The 12,908-nt window shown below is 38.5% G+C and overlaps 1 protein-coding gene across 13 annotated transcripts in view; it reads right to left on the bottom strand.

The window, feature by feature from the left end:
• Positions 1-433: 433 nt before the first annotated feature.
• Positions 434-12,908, bottom strand: part of LOC113049847 (microtubule-associated serine/threonine-protein kinase 4) — a 146,975-nt gene continuing 134,500 nt past the window's right edge. For 10 of the 13 annotated variants that reach the window (XM_026212518.1, XM_026212520.1, XM_026212521.1 and 7 more), the window contains 10 exons: positions 11,391-11,516; positions 10,806-10,918; positions 9,919-10,040; positions 9,412-9,629; positions 8,774-8,971; positions 8,380-8,606; positions 8,098-8,220; positions 7,855-7,991; positions 7,368-7,552; positions 434-7,190 (listed from right to left, as the gene is read on the bottom strand). In XM_026212518.1, the coding sequence (XP_026068303.1) occupies positions 3,232-7,190; positions 7,368-7,552; positions 7,855-7,991; positions 8,098-8,220; positions 8,380-8,606; positions 8,774-8,971; positions 9,412-9,629; positions 9,919-10,040; positions 10,806-10,918; positions 11,391-11,516 (5,408 nt within the window). In that variant the 3' untranslated portion in view covers positions 434-3,231. The remainder of the gene's footprint in view (positions 7,191-7,367; positions 7,553-7,854; positions 7,992-8,097; positions 8,221-8,379; positions 8,607-8,773; positions 8,972-9,411; positions 9,630-9,918; positions 10,041-10,805; positions 10,919-11,390; positions 11,517-12,908) is intronic. The other 3 variants (XM_026212519.1, XM_026212522.1, XM_026212531.1) reach the window with 1 other exon arrangement.

Raw genomic sequence — 12,908 nt, 5'->3', positions numbered from 1 at the left:
GTTATTACCTAATAATAAATAAAAATGTTTCTTATGCATTTAAAACTAATTGGATTTATTGGTATTATTACATAAATCTTATGACTGACTTGTTCCATTTACATAAGGTTGGCAAATTTGCATCACAAAATTCATTAGTTTGTTTAGGTTAAAAATATGTGATCAAAATGGATGGAAATTTTATATGCAATTGAAATACATAAGAATTGGACAGAAATATTTTTTTTTGAGTGAACATCTGCTTTAAGTTGGAGATCAACATTATATATGTTGAAAACTGATGAAAAAATTGACAAATCTTTGTCTTCATTTTCAAATAACATATATATGTCTAATTTCTTTCTGCCATCTCATTAAATCTACGTGATTATGGAGATTCTGAGTCTTTTCAAGTAATTTTCAAAGAAAAAGACAATAAAATGCAATAAAAGGTCATTTTGACATGCCTTTTTATTTTCAGTATTATACAACTTTATAAGTATAAATATTTGTTTAGTATACAACATCTATGACGTCCATAGAGCTTTCTGTGGGTGATGTACAAAACTCAAAACCACATCTCTTATTGCACAGATCCTAAAAGACAATAAGCAGAATAATCTACATAAACACTGTTTTCACACATAGAGAGAGGAAAGAAAACTCCAGAAAACAAGCAAGAACATACTGAACTAGAAGGACATTAGGCTACCACACCAATGGTCTTCAACAGCAAGTGTCCACTAAGAGGAACTCTCTCAAACACAACGATCACAGCATAACTGCCTGTGACGTAACACATTAATTTGGCAAATAACACAAATGTACAAAATATATATCCATGACGTAGTTGTAAACAAACATTTAATGTGCTTCTTAAAGGATCATTACTTGTCAGAAAAGGGAATAATGGAAAGAACCTCCAACAACATGAATGTCTGGGGTCAATTCATGGCAATTCTATCAATATTGGAGAACATGCAATGCATATGTCCCATAAAACATTCACATTTGATCATTAAAGTTTCTATTATGTTTGCTTAGAATCTCTTCCACAATTTCCCAATAAGAGTTGTGTTTTTAAACTTAAGGTGCCTTGCAGCTCGGACCTCCTAAGCTACATTTGTGAGGACTATAAGGATCTGAAACGTCAGTCTGCTAATACACTTTAAAATTGCTACAATCTTTTTTATTACAGATTCTCTTTACACTGTGCATTCTGTAGTTTAGTTACTTATGCAGATCTGTGTGTTCAGCTAAGATATATATACTCTGTTTACATAAAACATTAATCACAAATACTTCAATATTATACGATAATATAGATGTTTCACAATATATGTATACCGAAATTGGCCTAGATACACAGTCGCTTGCATGTGATGTACGCACATCAGCAGAGCTATTCCAGGTTTAAAGTTCAGACCAAGTGTTATCAAAAGACAATGATTCATCCTCTTCTCTGTTCTGATGCTAAACTTCAGTGGTCATTATGGAACTGCTTAAAGGTCAAATCAAGCACAACTTATGACAAATATGTTTTTTAAAGTTTGAGCAGAAAAATAAAGGATAACTTTGAAAGGTCTTGAAGGTTAAAATATGTAGGAAACTTAGCAGTCCTGTTGTGTGACTAGAAATGCTAATAGGACAAATGCATTTAGTAAAGTATTACACAATGTACGTTACATGTACTTTGCATATGAATATGTAAGAACTATGAATATGATTGGACATGATGAAAGAACATGCAGTGAAACTCCTGACATTACCACAAGCGCTGACTTGTTGCTAAAACACATTGATTATCCCTGTATAAGCCCTTTTAACCAAACTAGGGAAAATACATCATGTTCCTGTATGCCTAATGTTAGCCCTAAAAGCTTGACATTTTTCTTTTTTGTATATAATCTACATAATAGCAAACCTTAAGCAAAGAGTAATCCTTCAGTCTCTGAAACTTGCTTTTTATATAGTGTGCTACATCTGCCTTGTCCCCGTTTCATGTAAATGCATGATTTCCTTGTTAGTAATGAACATTCTGAAAGCAACTCTCATTCTGCTGCGTCACTTAAAATACATATCTGAAAAAGCATGTGGTTAAGCCCTACATACCATAGTGAAACTTCAAGTACACTTCATTTCAGAGTGAGACTCATTATTCTGCTAGTTTAGACTCTATATCAGCACAATTACTGAGCAGATAACATCACTAGGAGACTAACATTAAGTACAGTATACAAACATAATATGACATAGCAAAATATATACATAAAAAACATACAACACTCATTTTGAACCAGCCCCTCTGTACAAATTATGCTGCTGTATTTACAATATATTGCATAAAAATTAATTCTTACAAATGTATGTGAAAGGAATGTGAATTTCACCATGACCTGCAAAGAACAGCAAGTCATATTTTAGCAAAAAACTCTTAGCCCCCTTCCACTACGATTCCAGAACCATAAGATGATTCCAATATAAAATAGTTCCAGGTGAGAAGCACAGGACAAAGTGCTTTCCCTCTGTGCACCACTACCCAAAACAAAACTTTGCTGAAAATGTCACAAAAAACAAACAAACAAACAAACAGACAAAAAAAACAAAAAGAAAACAATAAGTGAAAAGTATTAAATAAGTGATCTGTTCTGCTTGCAGAATGCAAGCCACATCAATAGCAACATTGCTACATATATTTTCCTAGTGGTTTTAAAATATATCAAAAACCAGTGTAATACGTGATAACGCTAGCCTGAATAAGCAATAATTTTATTTTTTTTTTTTTTTTTTTTTTTACACCGTCAGTTAACATGCACCTCCATGTCTACATTTGAGGTGCTCTTTGTTTGGTACAATCACACTCAACCAGGATCGGCACAGTTAATTTAATCCTTAAAAAAAGGCATCTACACTCCTCTCCCCAATTATTGCACACGCCACACGTTACATCACAACACAATACAATGACTAATTTTGGCACTTTTGCGAGATCTAAAACAAGACCACAAATCAGCAGCAAAACAAGTCAACATTCAGCCAACACTTTTTTAGACAATATTAACAGAGCTTGATTGATCACAACACAAACAAACAAATTAATCTCTGGTTTCTTATGAAAACCCAAAGTAACAGCTTCACCGGTCCTCAGATAGAAAGGGTTCATGAAATTACATATAGACAAAAATTATGTTTACATCCTTAATAGTCTTTTTAAAATTCATACACTTGGCAACTACAATACAATACAATACATCACTTTTTACAAGTTGAACCACGTGGTGTATCCTTTGTTTGTTTAGGGCGGACTGAATCTTTTTCAATAGTAATACTATCCTTTGCCAAAGGAATGCCTCTTAATGTGTCTTTGCGGTTAGTTTTGGGTGCTGATGATGTGTCTTGAGTAGGTTCCTTTCTCTTCTTTTCCACTTGCTCTTTTTGGATGGACATTTGTTTGTCAGTTACCTTTGACTCACTGGAGGCATGTTTAGGGTCAGGACTGGATATAGTAGTAGTAGTTTTCCCTATGCTGTAGCCCTTGAGAGACTCTGATCTTGGAACATCAATTCTGGACATCACTTGTTCCTTTGAGGAGGGTGCAAGTGATTCAACTACAGCAGCACTGCCCTTACCAGAAGGAAGTTCACAAGACACATGGATTTTAACCGCTGGCACAGGCAACACTGGCACAGCGCCACATTGAGAGCTAGTGTGGGTGTCTTTATGAGGATGAGATTTAGATGTAGACAAGACTGACTCTCTTAGCTCCTTTGGTTTTACTATGTTATCTTTGACAATAGGCTGTAGCTGTGCTATGTTTTCCTGCTTTCCCTTATCGTCAATTGCCTTCCCAAAAGACTGAGTAACAAGTGGAGAGTCTACTCTGGGCTTGTTTTTGGAACTCAAAGGGGTCTGTTTTAGTGTAGCACTACCAGATGGTTGCATCTGTTTTATTGCAGTCTGTGCTGTACTTGTCTGTGTCATGGACATGTCCATAATTTGCTTCTTGGCCTTCTCCTTGTCTACATCAAAAACACTCTTTTCTTCTGTTTTAATTGCAGACTGCACATGCACAGTGTCTTTTGTTGAAGTGTAACAACTTCTAGTCTTTGGTGGGCTTGCAAGCATGTCCATTGATGTGATATTCATGTTTACTTGGCTTCTGAAGATGGCTTCCTGCTTTTCACAGTTTTCTGAAATGTCAGCTTTGCCTGAAGGGTCAGAGGCACAAGTAATCTTTTCACTCATACTGCATTTGGAGTCCTTTTTAGAAGCCATTTTGTCTCTCGAGTACATTTTGTCTCCACATGCTGGCAGTGTTTTAAGGTCCGTCACCATTAAATTGGATTGGCTATTTGCCTTCTCTGCATTTACTTTGTCAGCATGTTGATTTTTGTTTAAGCCCTGTTGAGACTGATGGGTTTGCACAGTGAATTCTCTGCTACCACTTGATGCACCAGAATGTTGTGTTCTGTCTGAGATTTGTTTGGAGAGTTGAGCTGAAATACTTGTTGTCTGTCCATTTGCCAAGCCAACAGAGCTTAAAATTTTGGCACAGGTCTGATCAGACTGTGGAGGTTGGATGGTGGATGCTTTTACTTCAGCCAGCCAAGAAATTTGTGGGGTGGTGCTTGCACTGGCTTTAGGCTTTGAATCAGTAGCAGGCATGTCTTTCAATGGGGCAGCAATAGCAGATTGAGTATTTTTTCTTTGAAGGGTAGACAATGAGCTTTTAACAACAGTGGTCTCAGGTGCATCTGATGGCGCGGAGACAGAAGACACCGTGGATGTTGTAATAGATGAAGCTAAAGATCTCTCGGGGATGAGTGCTTTTTCTTTGATGGATATCTCTGGTTTAGCCTGCCCTGAGTCAGCATCTGAAGTTGGAGTACCAACAGTTCTGTCTCTCAGTGTAGACTCTGTGTTTTTGTCCAAATGTTTCACTCTGCTCAATGTTTCGCTTTCCTTCAAATCTTGATGATGATCTGGATTGATATCAAGAAAGTCTTTGGTGCTATCAGCCCTATCCTTTCTATCTATCACAGTCTTGGTTTTAGCCAAAGTTGGGCTTGATGTTGCATGTGCATCATCCATAATATTTTCTGATGAATGGACCTGCTTTATTACTGCAGTGGTCTTTGTATCAGCAGGTTTGTCTTTGTTTATGCTGTCCTTCTCTGTAGACATTGTGGGACTATGTGAACTAATCGGTGTCTCACACAGCCTACTATTATTTTTGCCAGCATTTGCTTCTGGGATTTGCTGGACAGAGTTGAGTTGAGAAAAAACAGCAGAATACACTGTGATTTCCTCAGGTTTATTTGTTTTACTAAGGACTGTTTGCATCTGCTGAGATTCATTTTGCTTTGGAGATGGATTCTCTATATTTTCCATGTCGTCTTCCTGGTCTTCATTGCAGACTTCCTTGATGGAGGGCGTTTTCCCACATGCAAAGTGAGCATTGTGTCGTAAAGCTCTCATCTCCTGAGCTGTCTTTAGCCTAGTCTCCGATTTCACACTTGTGTCTATCGACTCCACTTTAGAGGTTGTAATCTGCAACTTCACTCCATCGTTACATTTCTTTCTATCATACACGGCCTCATTGCAAGCAGAACTTATTGTGGAGTCCTTATTGGAAATGGAATCTTCTTTTGTAACCGTTTTACCGCTCAAATACACATTGTCCTTATGGTTAAGTGTCTCAGATATCCCTGCATGTGCACTTTTCTGTTTTTCTGTAGTTTTCTGTTGAATTGGCTGTTTTCCACAAAGATCTTCTGCCAAGATAGTACTTTCACCATGGCTATCTGCCATTTTGGAAAGACATGTGTCAGTCTTGGATACCCGAGGCCCAGAAAGCAGACCAATGTCCAAGGTGCCCTCTAGTGGCTTTAACGAGGACACAAGCCTTCCCTCCAATTTGTACTCGGAGGAGGTCTTCCTGATAGGAACATCAGAAGAAATCATCTGAAGTTTTTCTACTGCACTCTCTCCTCTTCCACTAAAAAGCTTAGGGGACAAAGTTTCAGAAGTGCCATGGATGTTGCACAAGCCCCCTTTAACATGTTCTAAAGCTAATGCAGAATCCAGCTGAAGACTTTTGGACCTAGTGGTGTTGAAATGAATGCTTTCATGAACACCAGGGAATATTCGACACAAGGAGTCCTCTCTATCTTCAAAGGACTGTCTCTTTCTGGCAAACTCCATGTTGGAGGCTTTGAAATCAGGTTTATTACTTTCCTTCATAGCCCGAGACATTTGGCAATCTGATTGACATGAAGGTGACCTTCCATTATCACTTAAAAGTGATACACCATCCTCACTGGTGACAGACTCAGCTATGCTCTCACAGACTCTTGGATTTATTTTTTTATAGAGGACATCCTTCAAAGTAGCATTTGTAGACTTGTCTAGGCATCCAGATTCAGAACCCTGGGGTCTCACACTGGGACGTGTAAGGACACTCCACTCCTTATCTTCAGCAGCAGAAACTTCCACATCTTGCACAGTGTCTTGTTTGTGCATAGACTCTCGTCTCTCAGTCCAGTCATGCCTCTTCACCACCACTTTAGCTTTCAGCTTCTCCCTATCTAGCTCCTCTACCGACTCTTGACGACCAACTTTGCGAGTAACAGGCCGCTTTAGGCAACCCTGCTCAGCAGGCCTCACCCGAGTAATGGTGGGAAGTTCACAGGAAGTGCTCTCCTCTATGGATGGTGGCATATGCTCCCCTCTAGATGAGGCCTCCCCTTGAGACTCCTCTTGGGTAACCTCCAAACTATGCTTTCGGGTGCATAAATGTTTTTTGTCACCAGCGTAAGAAGGGGAAAGCTTCTCCTCAGACTGGACTCGCTTCAAGAGTGGGGATCGAGGAGGCTCTGCACTTTTAGGTCTTACCATATGGCGTACAATAGTCGGGGGTGAGTGTATTTTGGCAGGGAAGGCTTGAGAAGTTTTGGAGCTTCCCACAGTGTGAGTCAGCAAGGGAGATGGGGGCCGCTGAGGAGAAGTTGGCTGAGGCTGAGGGGTTGGGGAGGGTGTGCGAGCCAAGGGTGAGAGAGGAATGCTCCCTGCTGATTTACGTCGTCCCTGACGTAATCGTCCAGGTAGTTTGGGACCCAGGCCATGCAGTGTGCTAGGTCGGATGTGGCCTGAGCCTGCTGGTGAGTTAGGTGCACTGGAACTGGGGGAGCTACTCTGTGATGAATTGGCACCTGGATGAAAGTGTGGAATGTTAAAACATTAAGATAAGCTACCATTTTTTTTAAATATGAATTTCATTCAGATTTCATAATTTCACATCGACCTAAACAGGAAATGTACAGAACTTATTTATTTATTTTTAATAAGGACAAATGTCTGGGTAATGTACTGTAATGTAAGACACATACCTGACTGGTTAAAGTCGGGTGTTGGGCGAAAGGCAGCTGTGGGGGAGCGTGGCGAGAGACTATGTGTGGGTGATCCGGGTAGACTCTCTCCTGAAGACAGTGAGCGGTTTAGCGAGGAAAAACTACGGCTGGTGTGTAAAAGTGGAGAGGGCTGCATGGCAAAACGTTTGAAAACTGAACGCCGCCTGGAGAGAGAAAAAAAGATTAATCTATATACATGCTGCCTACTGTTTAAAATAATATTTTTAAATATTAGGTTATATAATGTATACACTACACAGCATGCAGCAGAAAAGTACACTAATTTACCATCCTGTACAGTCTACATTACAAAACAATGCATCAACAGCTACATCTAGTGGCAGTGGGGGATCTTTCTACTGAGGTGTTGGTATTTTATACAAATATATGTGGTTATGTAATAAGTACTGTAAATAAACATTTGTAAAAGGTGAACTAGACAAGAAAAAATACATTGTTTTCTTACCTTTCTTGAGTTTTCTCTTTCTTCGGCTTCTTGGTTCTTCTCACCATTTTGCTTCTGTAACTATTTCTTCTAGCTGGACCAGTTTTGATAGAAGTGTTTTCGAAAGGGGTTGTGGAAATTGCAACTTTACTTCCACTCTGCGAAAAAAAAGCATGCCACTTTATAGACATACTGTAACAAAATTAAATGGAAAACAAGCAGTGAAAATAGTGTTGTGGTTGTAACATTGGTTGGTTTTTTCACCTTCAGCAATAGTTCCACCACCTCAGTGTGAAGCAGCCCATGAACCGTTTCTCCATTCACATGAGTGATCAGGTCTCCAGCCTTAAGACCAGCCTTGTGAGCAGGGCCACCATCCTCTACATTCTATTTCCAAACAATACAATATACCTAGTAAATCATACATGGTTCAAAAGCGTTCATAAATATCACCAATATGCAGTAATCTGAGATATGAAAAATGTAAGTGAGAATACATTTTGTAAGATGTTTGGTTTTTATACTGGACACCCCTGCCACACTTACCCAGACCATATGATAAACAGTATAAATGTCACTGTCACAGGCATAGACCCGGATTGCTCGCAGAGTGAAGCCAAACTTCTTCCCCGAGCTGGGAATGATGATTGGCTGACGACAGACGACACCACTAAGGGAGGAGTCTCGGCTGGGGGAGGAATCTCTGGAGGATGGGTCTGATGACAGCGAGTATGGAGAAATGGGGCTTGCTAATGGTGAGACACCAAAAATATCTGGGGGGAATAAATCAATAAATCAACTGACTGGCAGTGTGCAACAGCAGGTAACCATCTTTCCAAAAAAAATGAAAAAAAAACTGACATGGACAAAAACAAACATTTGGTCACAAAAGTAAAGATATTCCAACATATTCTCTCACATACACATACTGTACACTCACCTCCAGGAATCAAGAGTGACAGTGCGCTGGTAGACACTGATTTTGGTACTTTGCTGACTGCATACTGTTTCTCTGTGGCTTCAGGTTTGGGAGCAGTCTGAAAGGAGGCTGTATCACAGGAGGGCTTACAGGAGCTTTCCAGACTCTCCACTCCATCTCCCTGTGATGGTACCTGATCCAGGTGTTCAGAAAAACTGCCTGCTCAAAAAAAAAGAAGAAGAAGAAAAAAAGAGAGATTATATGTTATATTAGTTATAACAGTTGTGCAACCTATAAATAATTGTAACATTTAAAATTTGTATTGTTTCCCTTTTAATCATTTTATATTTAAATATAAATTACTGCTTGTTTGATCACAAACAAATCACTTTGTTTATTACATGGGGTGGGGGGGGGGTCAATTGTACCTTGGCAAAAACTCAAAATACAATCAACATAAAATACAGTAAATTCATGGTAGGACTACACTGCCTGTAGTTCTGCATGTACAGTACACCAATAGCATGGAGAAATTAATGCGTTTATTAACGTTTTATAGATGGAGTCTTGAGTCTTGAGACCTCAAACACAAGTAAACATTTATTTATTTATCTTTGTGGAGGACATTTGATCCCATCTCCTGAAAATCATCCCTGTACCTGAGAGGGTGGAGTTACTGATTGTGCTACAGGGTGTGGTGGGATCAGGCTCATCCTGAGGCAACTCCCCAATACTAAAGGTCACTTTACTAGGATCTTCCAAGGCGAGGGAACCCTCGCCATCTTCCACTTCTGCAGAGATTGCAAACTTGGGAAGAAGACCAGAACATCTGCTCAAGCTGGTGCTCTCAGTGTCGGATGAATGAGAGAGAGAGGGGCTGGAGAAGGGAAACAAGGAAAAATAACATGATCTTCTCAAAAAAGTCAAGTTCTACAAATTTAAGTTAGTTTTAGGAAACTAGAATCTGCTTTGTTGGTGGTCCAAAAAGGTCTACCAGCTCTAACCAGCTTTATTAAGAGTGAACCATGAGGTTGGCCTTAACTCTGCTAGCTGGTTACCAACCATATGGACCAATTTGGACCAGTCAATGACCATAAATGACCAACATGGAGTATGTAAAATCATCTACAATCAGAAATGGGATTTTCCTGTTAAATTTAACATACATCTCAGTGAAGTCTGGAGTCCAGCTCAGTGAGTCAACAGTGAGAGGACTGTCTGTTGACTTCTCTGGCTGTTCTCCTTTTTCTTCCAGCTGTCCTCGAGACAGATCCAAACTACTGTAAACCTACACACACATACATACAAACAAACAAACAGCATGTATATGCATCAATAAACTCCATTACATCATGTAGTAAACATAGTCATGTCACAGCGTTCAAAAATGAGGATGAGATAAAGAATGCTGAAAAGTGAGAAAATTAAAATGTAACTTGAAATGCTTCACTGCTACAGTAGGTTGCTCCTAAGGTGTTCTGGGTGATTTCTAGGTGGTCGCTTACTCTACCAAGAAAATTAGTGGCAAATATGTATGAATTTGTACAATCTCATTGCACTAAGGTTTATAACACAATTGATGATGCCTGAATTTTATACAGATAGTAATAATATTCTTTTAAATTATTTAAATAATTACAATGCTAAAGAATACATATAATTAATAAATCATATTTTATCCCCCTGTCCTAGTAAAAAACATAAATAAAGACATTCAAGCAACAACCCCATAATTATAGCAGACATTTAGTAAACACAGCCTTCAACAGATTCTGGAAGCAACTGATACTGCAATGCACCAAATCTTTGCATGCCTGATAACAAGGATGTGCACAAATATTTGTTGTGTGCGATGTTGGTCCCTTACCTACAAAAATATATACCTCTAACAAAAGCAAATGCATGTAAATATATGAGCTAAGCCCAATGGCAGAGAGTTGTTTTCTGGCCATAGTTTTCCACATTTTTACACTGGTCAGGGCTCTTTTCCTCTGAGCCATTCTGCTCTCCATGAATTAAACAGTGTGTGAGGAAAAAGACAGACACAACTCACTTTTGAGAATCGGTGTGAAGATGAGGAAAACTGCCTCAGTTCCACATTGAAATCTTCATCATTGGTATCATCCTCCTCCTCCGTTTCCAAGTGATGGTACCTATCAGATCGTGCTGAGATTGAAAGAGAAAATGTGTTACATAGTGTGGTGATGTCAGCTGTCAAGATGCTCTCATTTTCGTTATTTTTAATTACATTCTTCTAAGAAATTTTAAAATGACAGTTCAATCGAAAATCAACATTCTGTCATCTAGATTGGTCATTATACAATACACAGAAGGAGATAAAAATAGCATGCTTACTTAAATCTATATTGTTATTACTGCATATATATATAAAAACGAGAAACATTTTGACAGAGAAGTGTCCCAAGCAAAGCCAAAAAAAAAAGAAAAGAAAAAAGACTTTAAGCTAGAACATTGACATTTCTCCAAACAAATGACAAAGATTGATATCAACAACCATCCGTCTGGGAAAATCCGATCCTCCCTTAAGTCATAAAAACAGGCATGGGCACTGGCTCTCAGCCCTGCACTGCTTGCATGGACCATGAAGGACAATGACTTCACTCCTGCTGTCACTCACTGTCAAAGTAGCTGGTGTCATCCTCAGACTCCAGCTGGGGGATGAACTCTGCCTTCTGCCTCAGCAGGCTATTCCAGTCCAGACTGTGAAAGAATTGATGGTGCTTGACCTCATATGCCCCTCCTGCTTAAAGATACATATCCAATCAAATTTCAGAAACAATGTGATAAAGCAACAAGCGGTAAATTTACTCCACTTGTGTATTTAAATATCTGTTTATTTTCACTTTATGTGATGCCAAAAACTTCATGCTGGAACCTTCTTAATATCCAAGCATTTTTATTATGTGAATACATTCTAAAAATTCCCTGGCAAAGTGGTGCTGATTCAAAAATATTCATTTTATTTAGTTGATGCATGTATGCATGTTTTACATTGCATTTCATCCGCACAGCCATGCATTACTTTGCAAATCCTAAAATATTTTTCTGGCAGGGTATATACAGAACTTCTTAAGTTAAATTTAATACCTTTCACTACCTTTTTAATACCTTCAAAATATTTGTTAATACCAGCGAGACTTCAAGCTGCAACTATAGTGGTGTAAATTAAATATCTTTCCAAATGAAGTAACATTTTGCATCACAATGTAACAAGGTCATTATAACTTAACATCAACACTGGACTCAAAAACTGCCCACAGAGATAAGAATAGAAATAAAGACAGAAGAGGAAGGAGACATCTTCTTCATAGTCAGTAAGTCTGATGTGTGAACAATCTAAAAAAGAGGTGGCCGTGAAGTAAGCACAGGTGTTATTAAAATAAATTAAGATGATACATTTAAGTAAAGCAGAGGGATTAATCAAGATGTCACATTGGTCCTTTGTCAGAAAACAAAGCTTCACAAGGCTTATTGCTTTATTAGACAGCCTTAGTCTAAAATTATAGCAATATTAACTTAAAGTAAAACATGAGCCAAGTGTTGGGCTACATTTGACACTGATCGATATGTCAGGACTGTTTTGTCAAAGTTAGATGATTGGTTCTCCAGCTGTGACTCACTATTGGTGGTATTCAGGATACGATTAAACATACAATAAAATAATTTAAACAAAATCCCTATAATTTATGTTTGGCTTTATCAGAACCATGCTAAACCTTCAGATTAAGCATTACAATAAGTCTATAACACTATGCCCATCACAAGCCGTGCCGATGTTAGTCACAATAGTGGTACTTAGAAAGCCTAATATTTTCTGAGAGGGTACTCTGTGAAAAGTTTTAGAACCACTGACCTAGATATTTAGTCAATTTGAGAGGTGGAGGAGAACCCCAATGGCCTGCCTGCTTGTGGCCTAGACTGGAGCTATTAACCATGAATTTGCATATTTAACAGGTCAGTTAGTCTACTCCAACCTCCATTTAATTAAATCAATTTTCCAATTTTATAGCTACTATTACCGAAAAGCAACAGTAGACTAAATAATAAAATGATCACAAATTCGTGAAAATGTTCGAATACAAACAACTATGTAAGCATATAGGTCTACCAAACAGGGTTTCCAGGATTTCACAGG

Source organism: Carassius auratus, chromosome 30 (genome assembly GCF_003368295.1).
Source record: "Carassius auratus strain Wakin chromosome 30, ASM336829v1, whole genome shotgun sequence".
NCBI lineage: Eukaryota > Metazoa > Chordata > Actinopteri > Cypriniformes > Cyprinidae > Carassius > Carassius auratus.
This window is presented reverse-complemented; position numbering and strand designations above follow the sequence as displayed.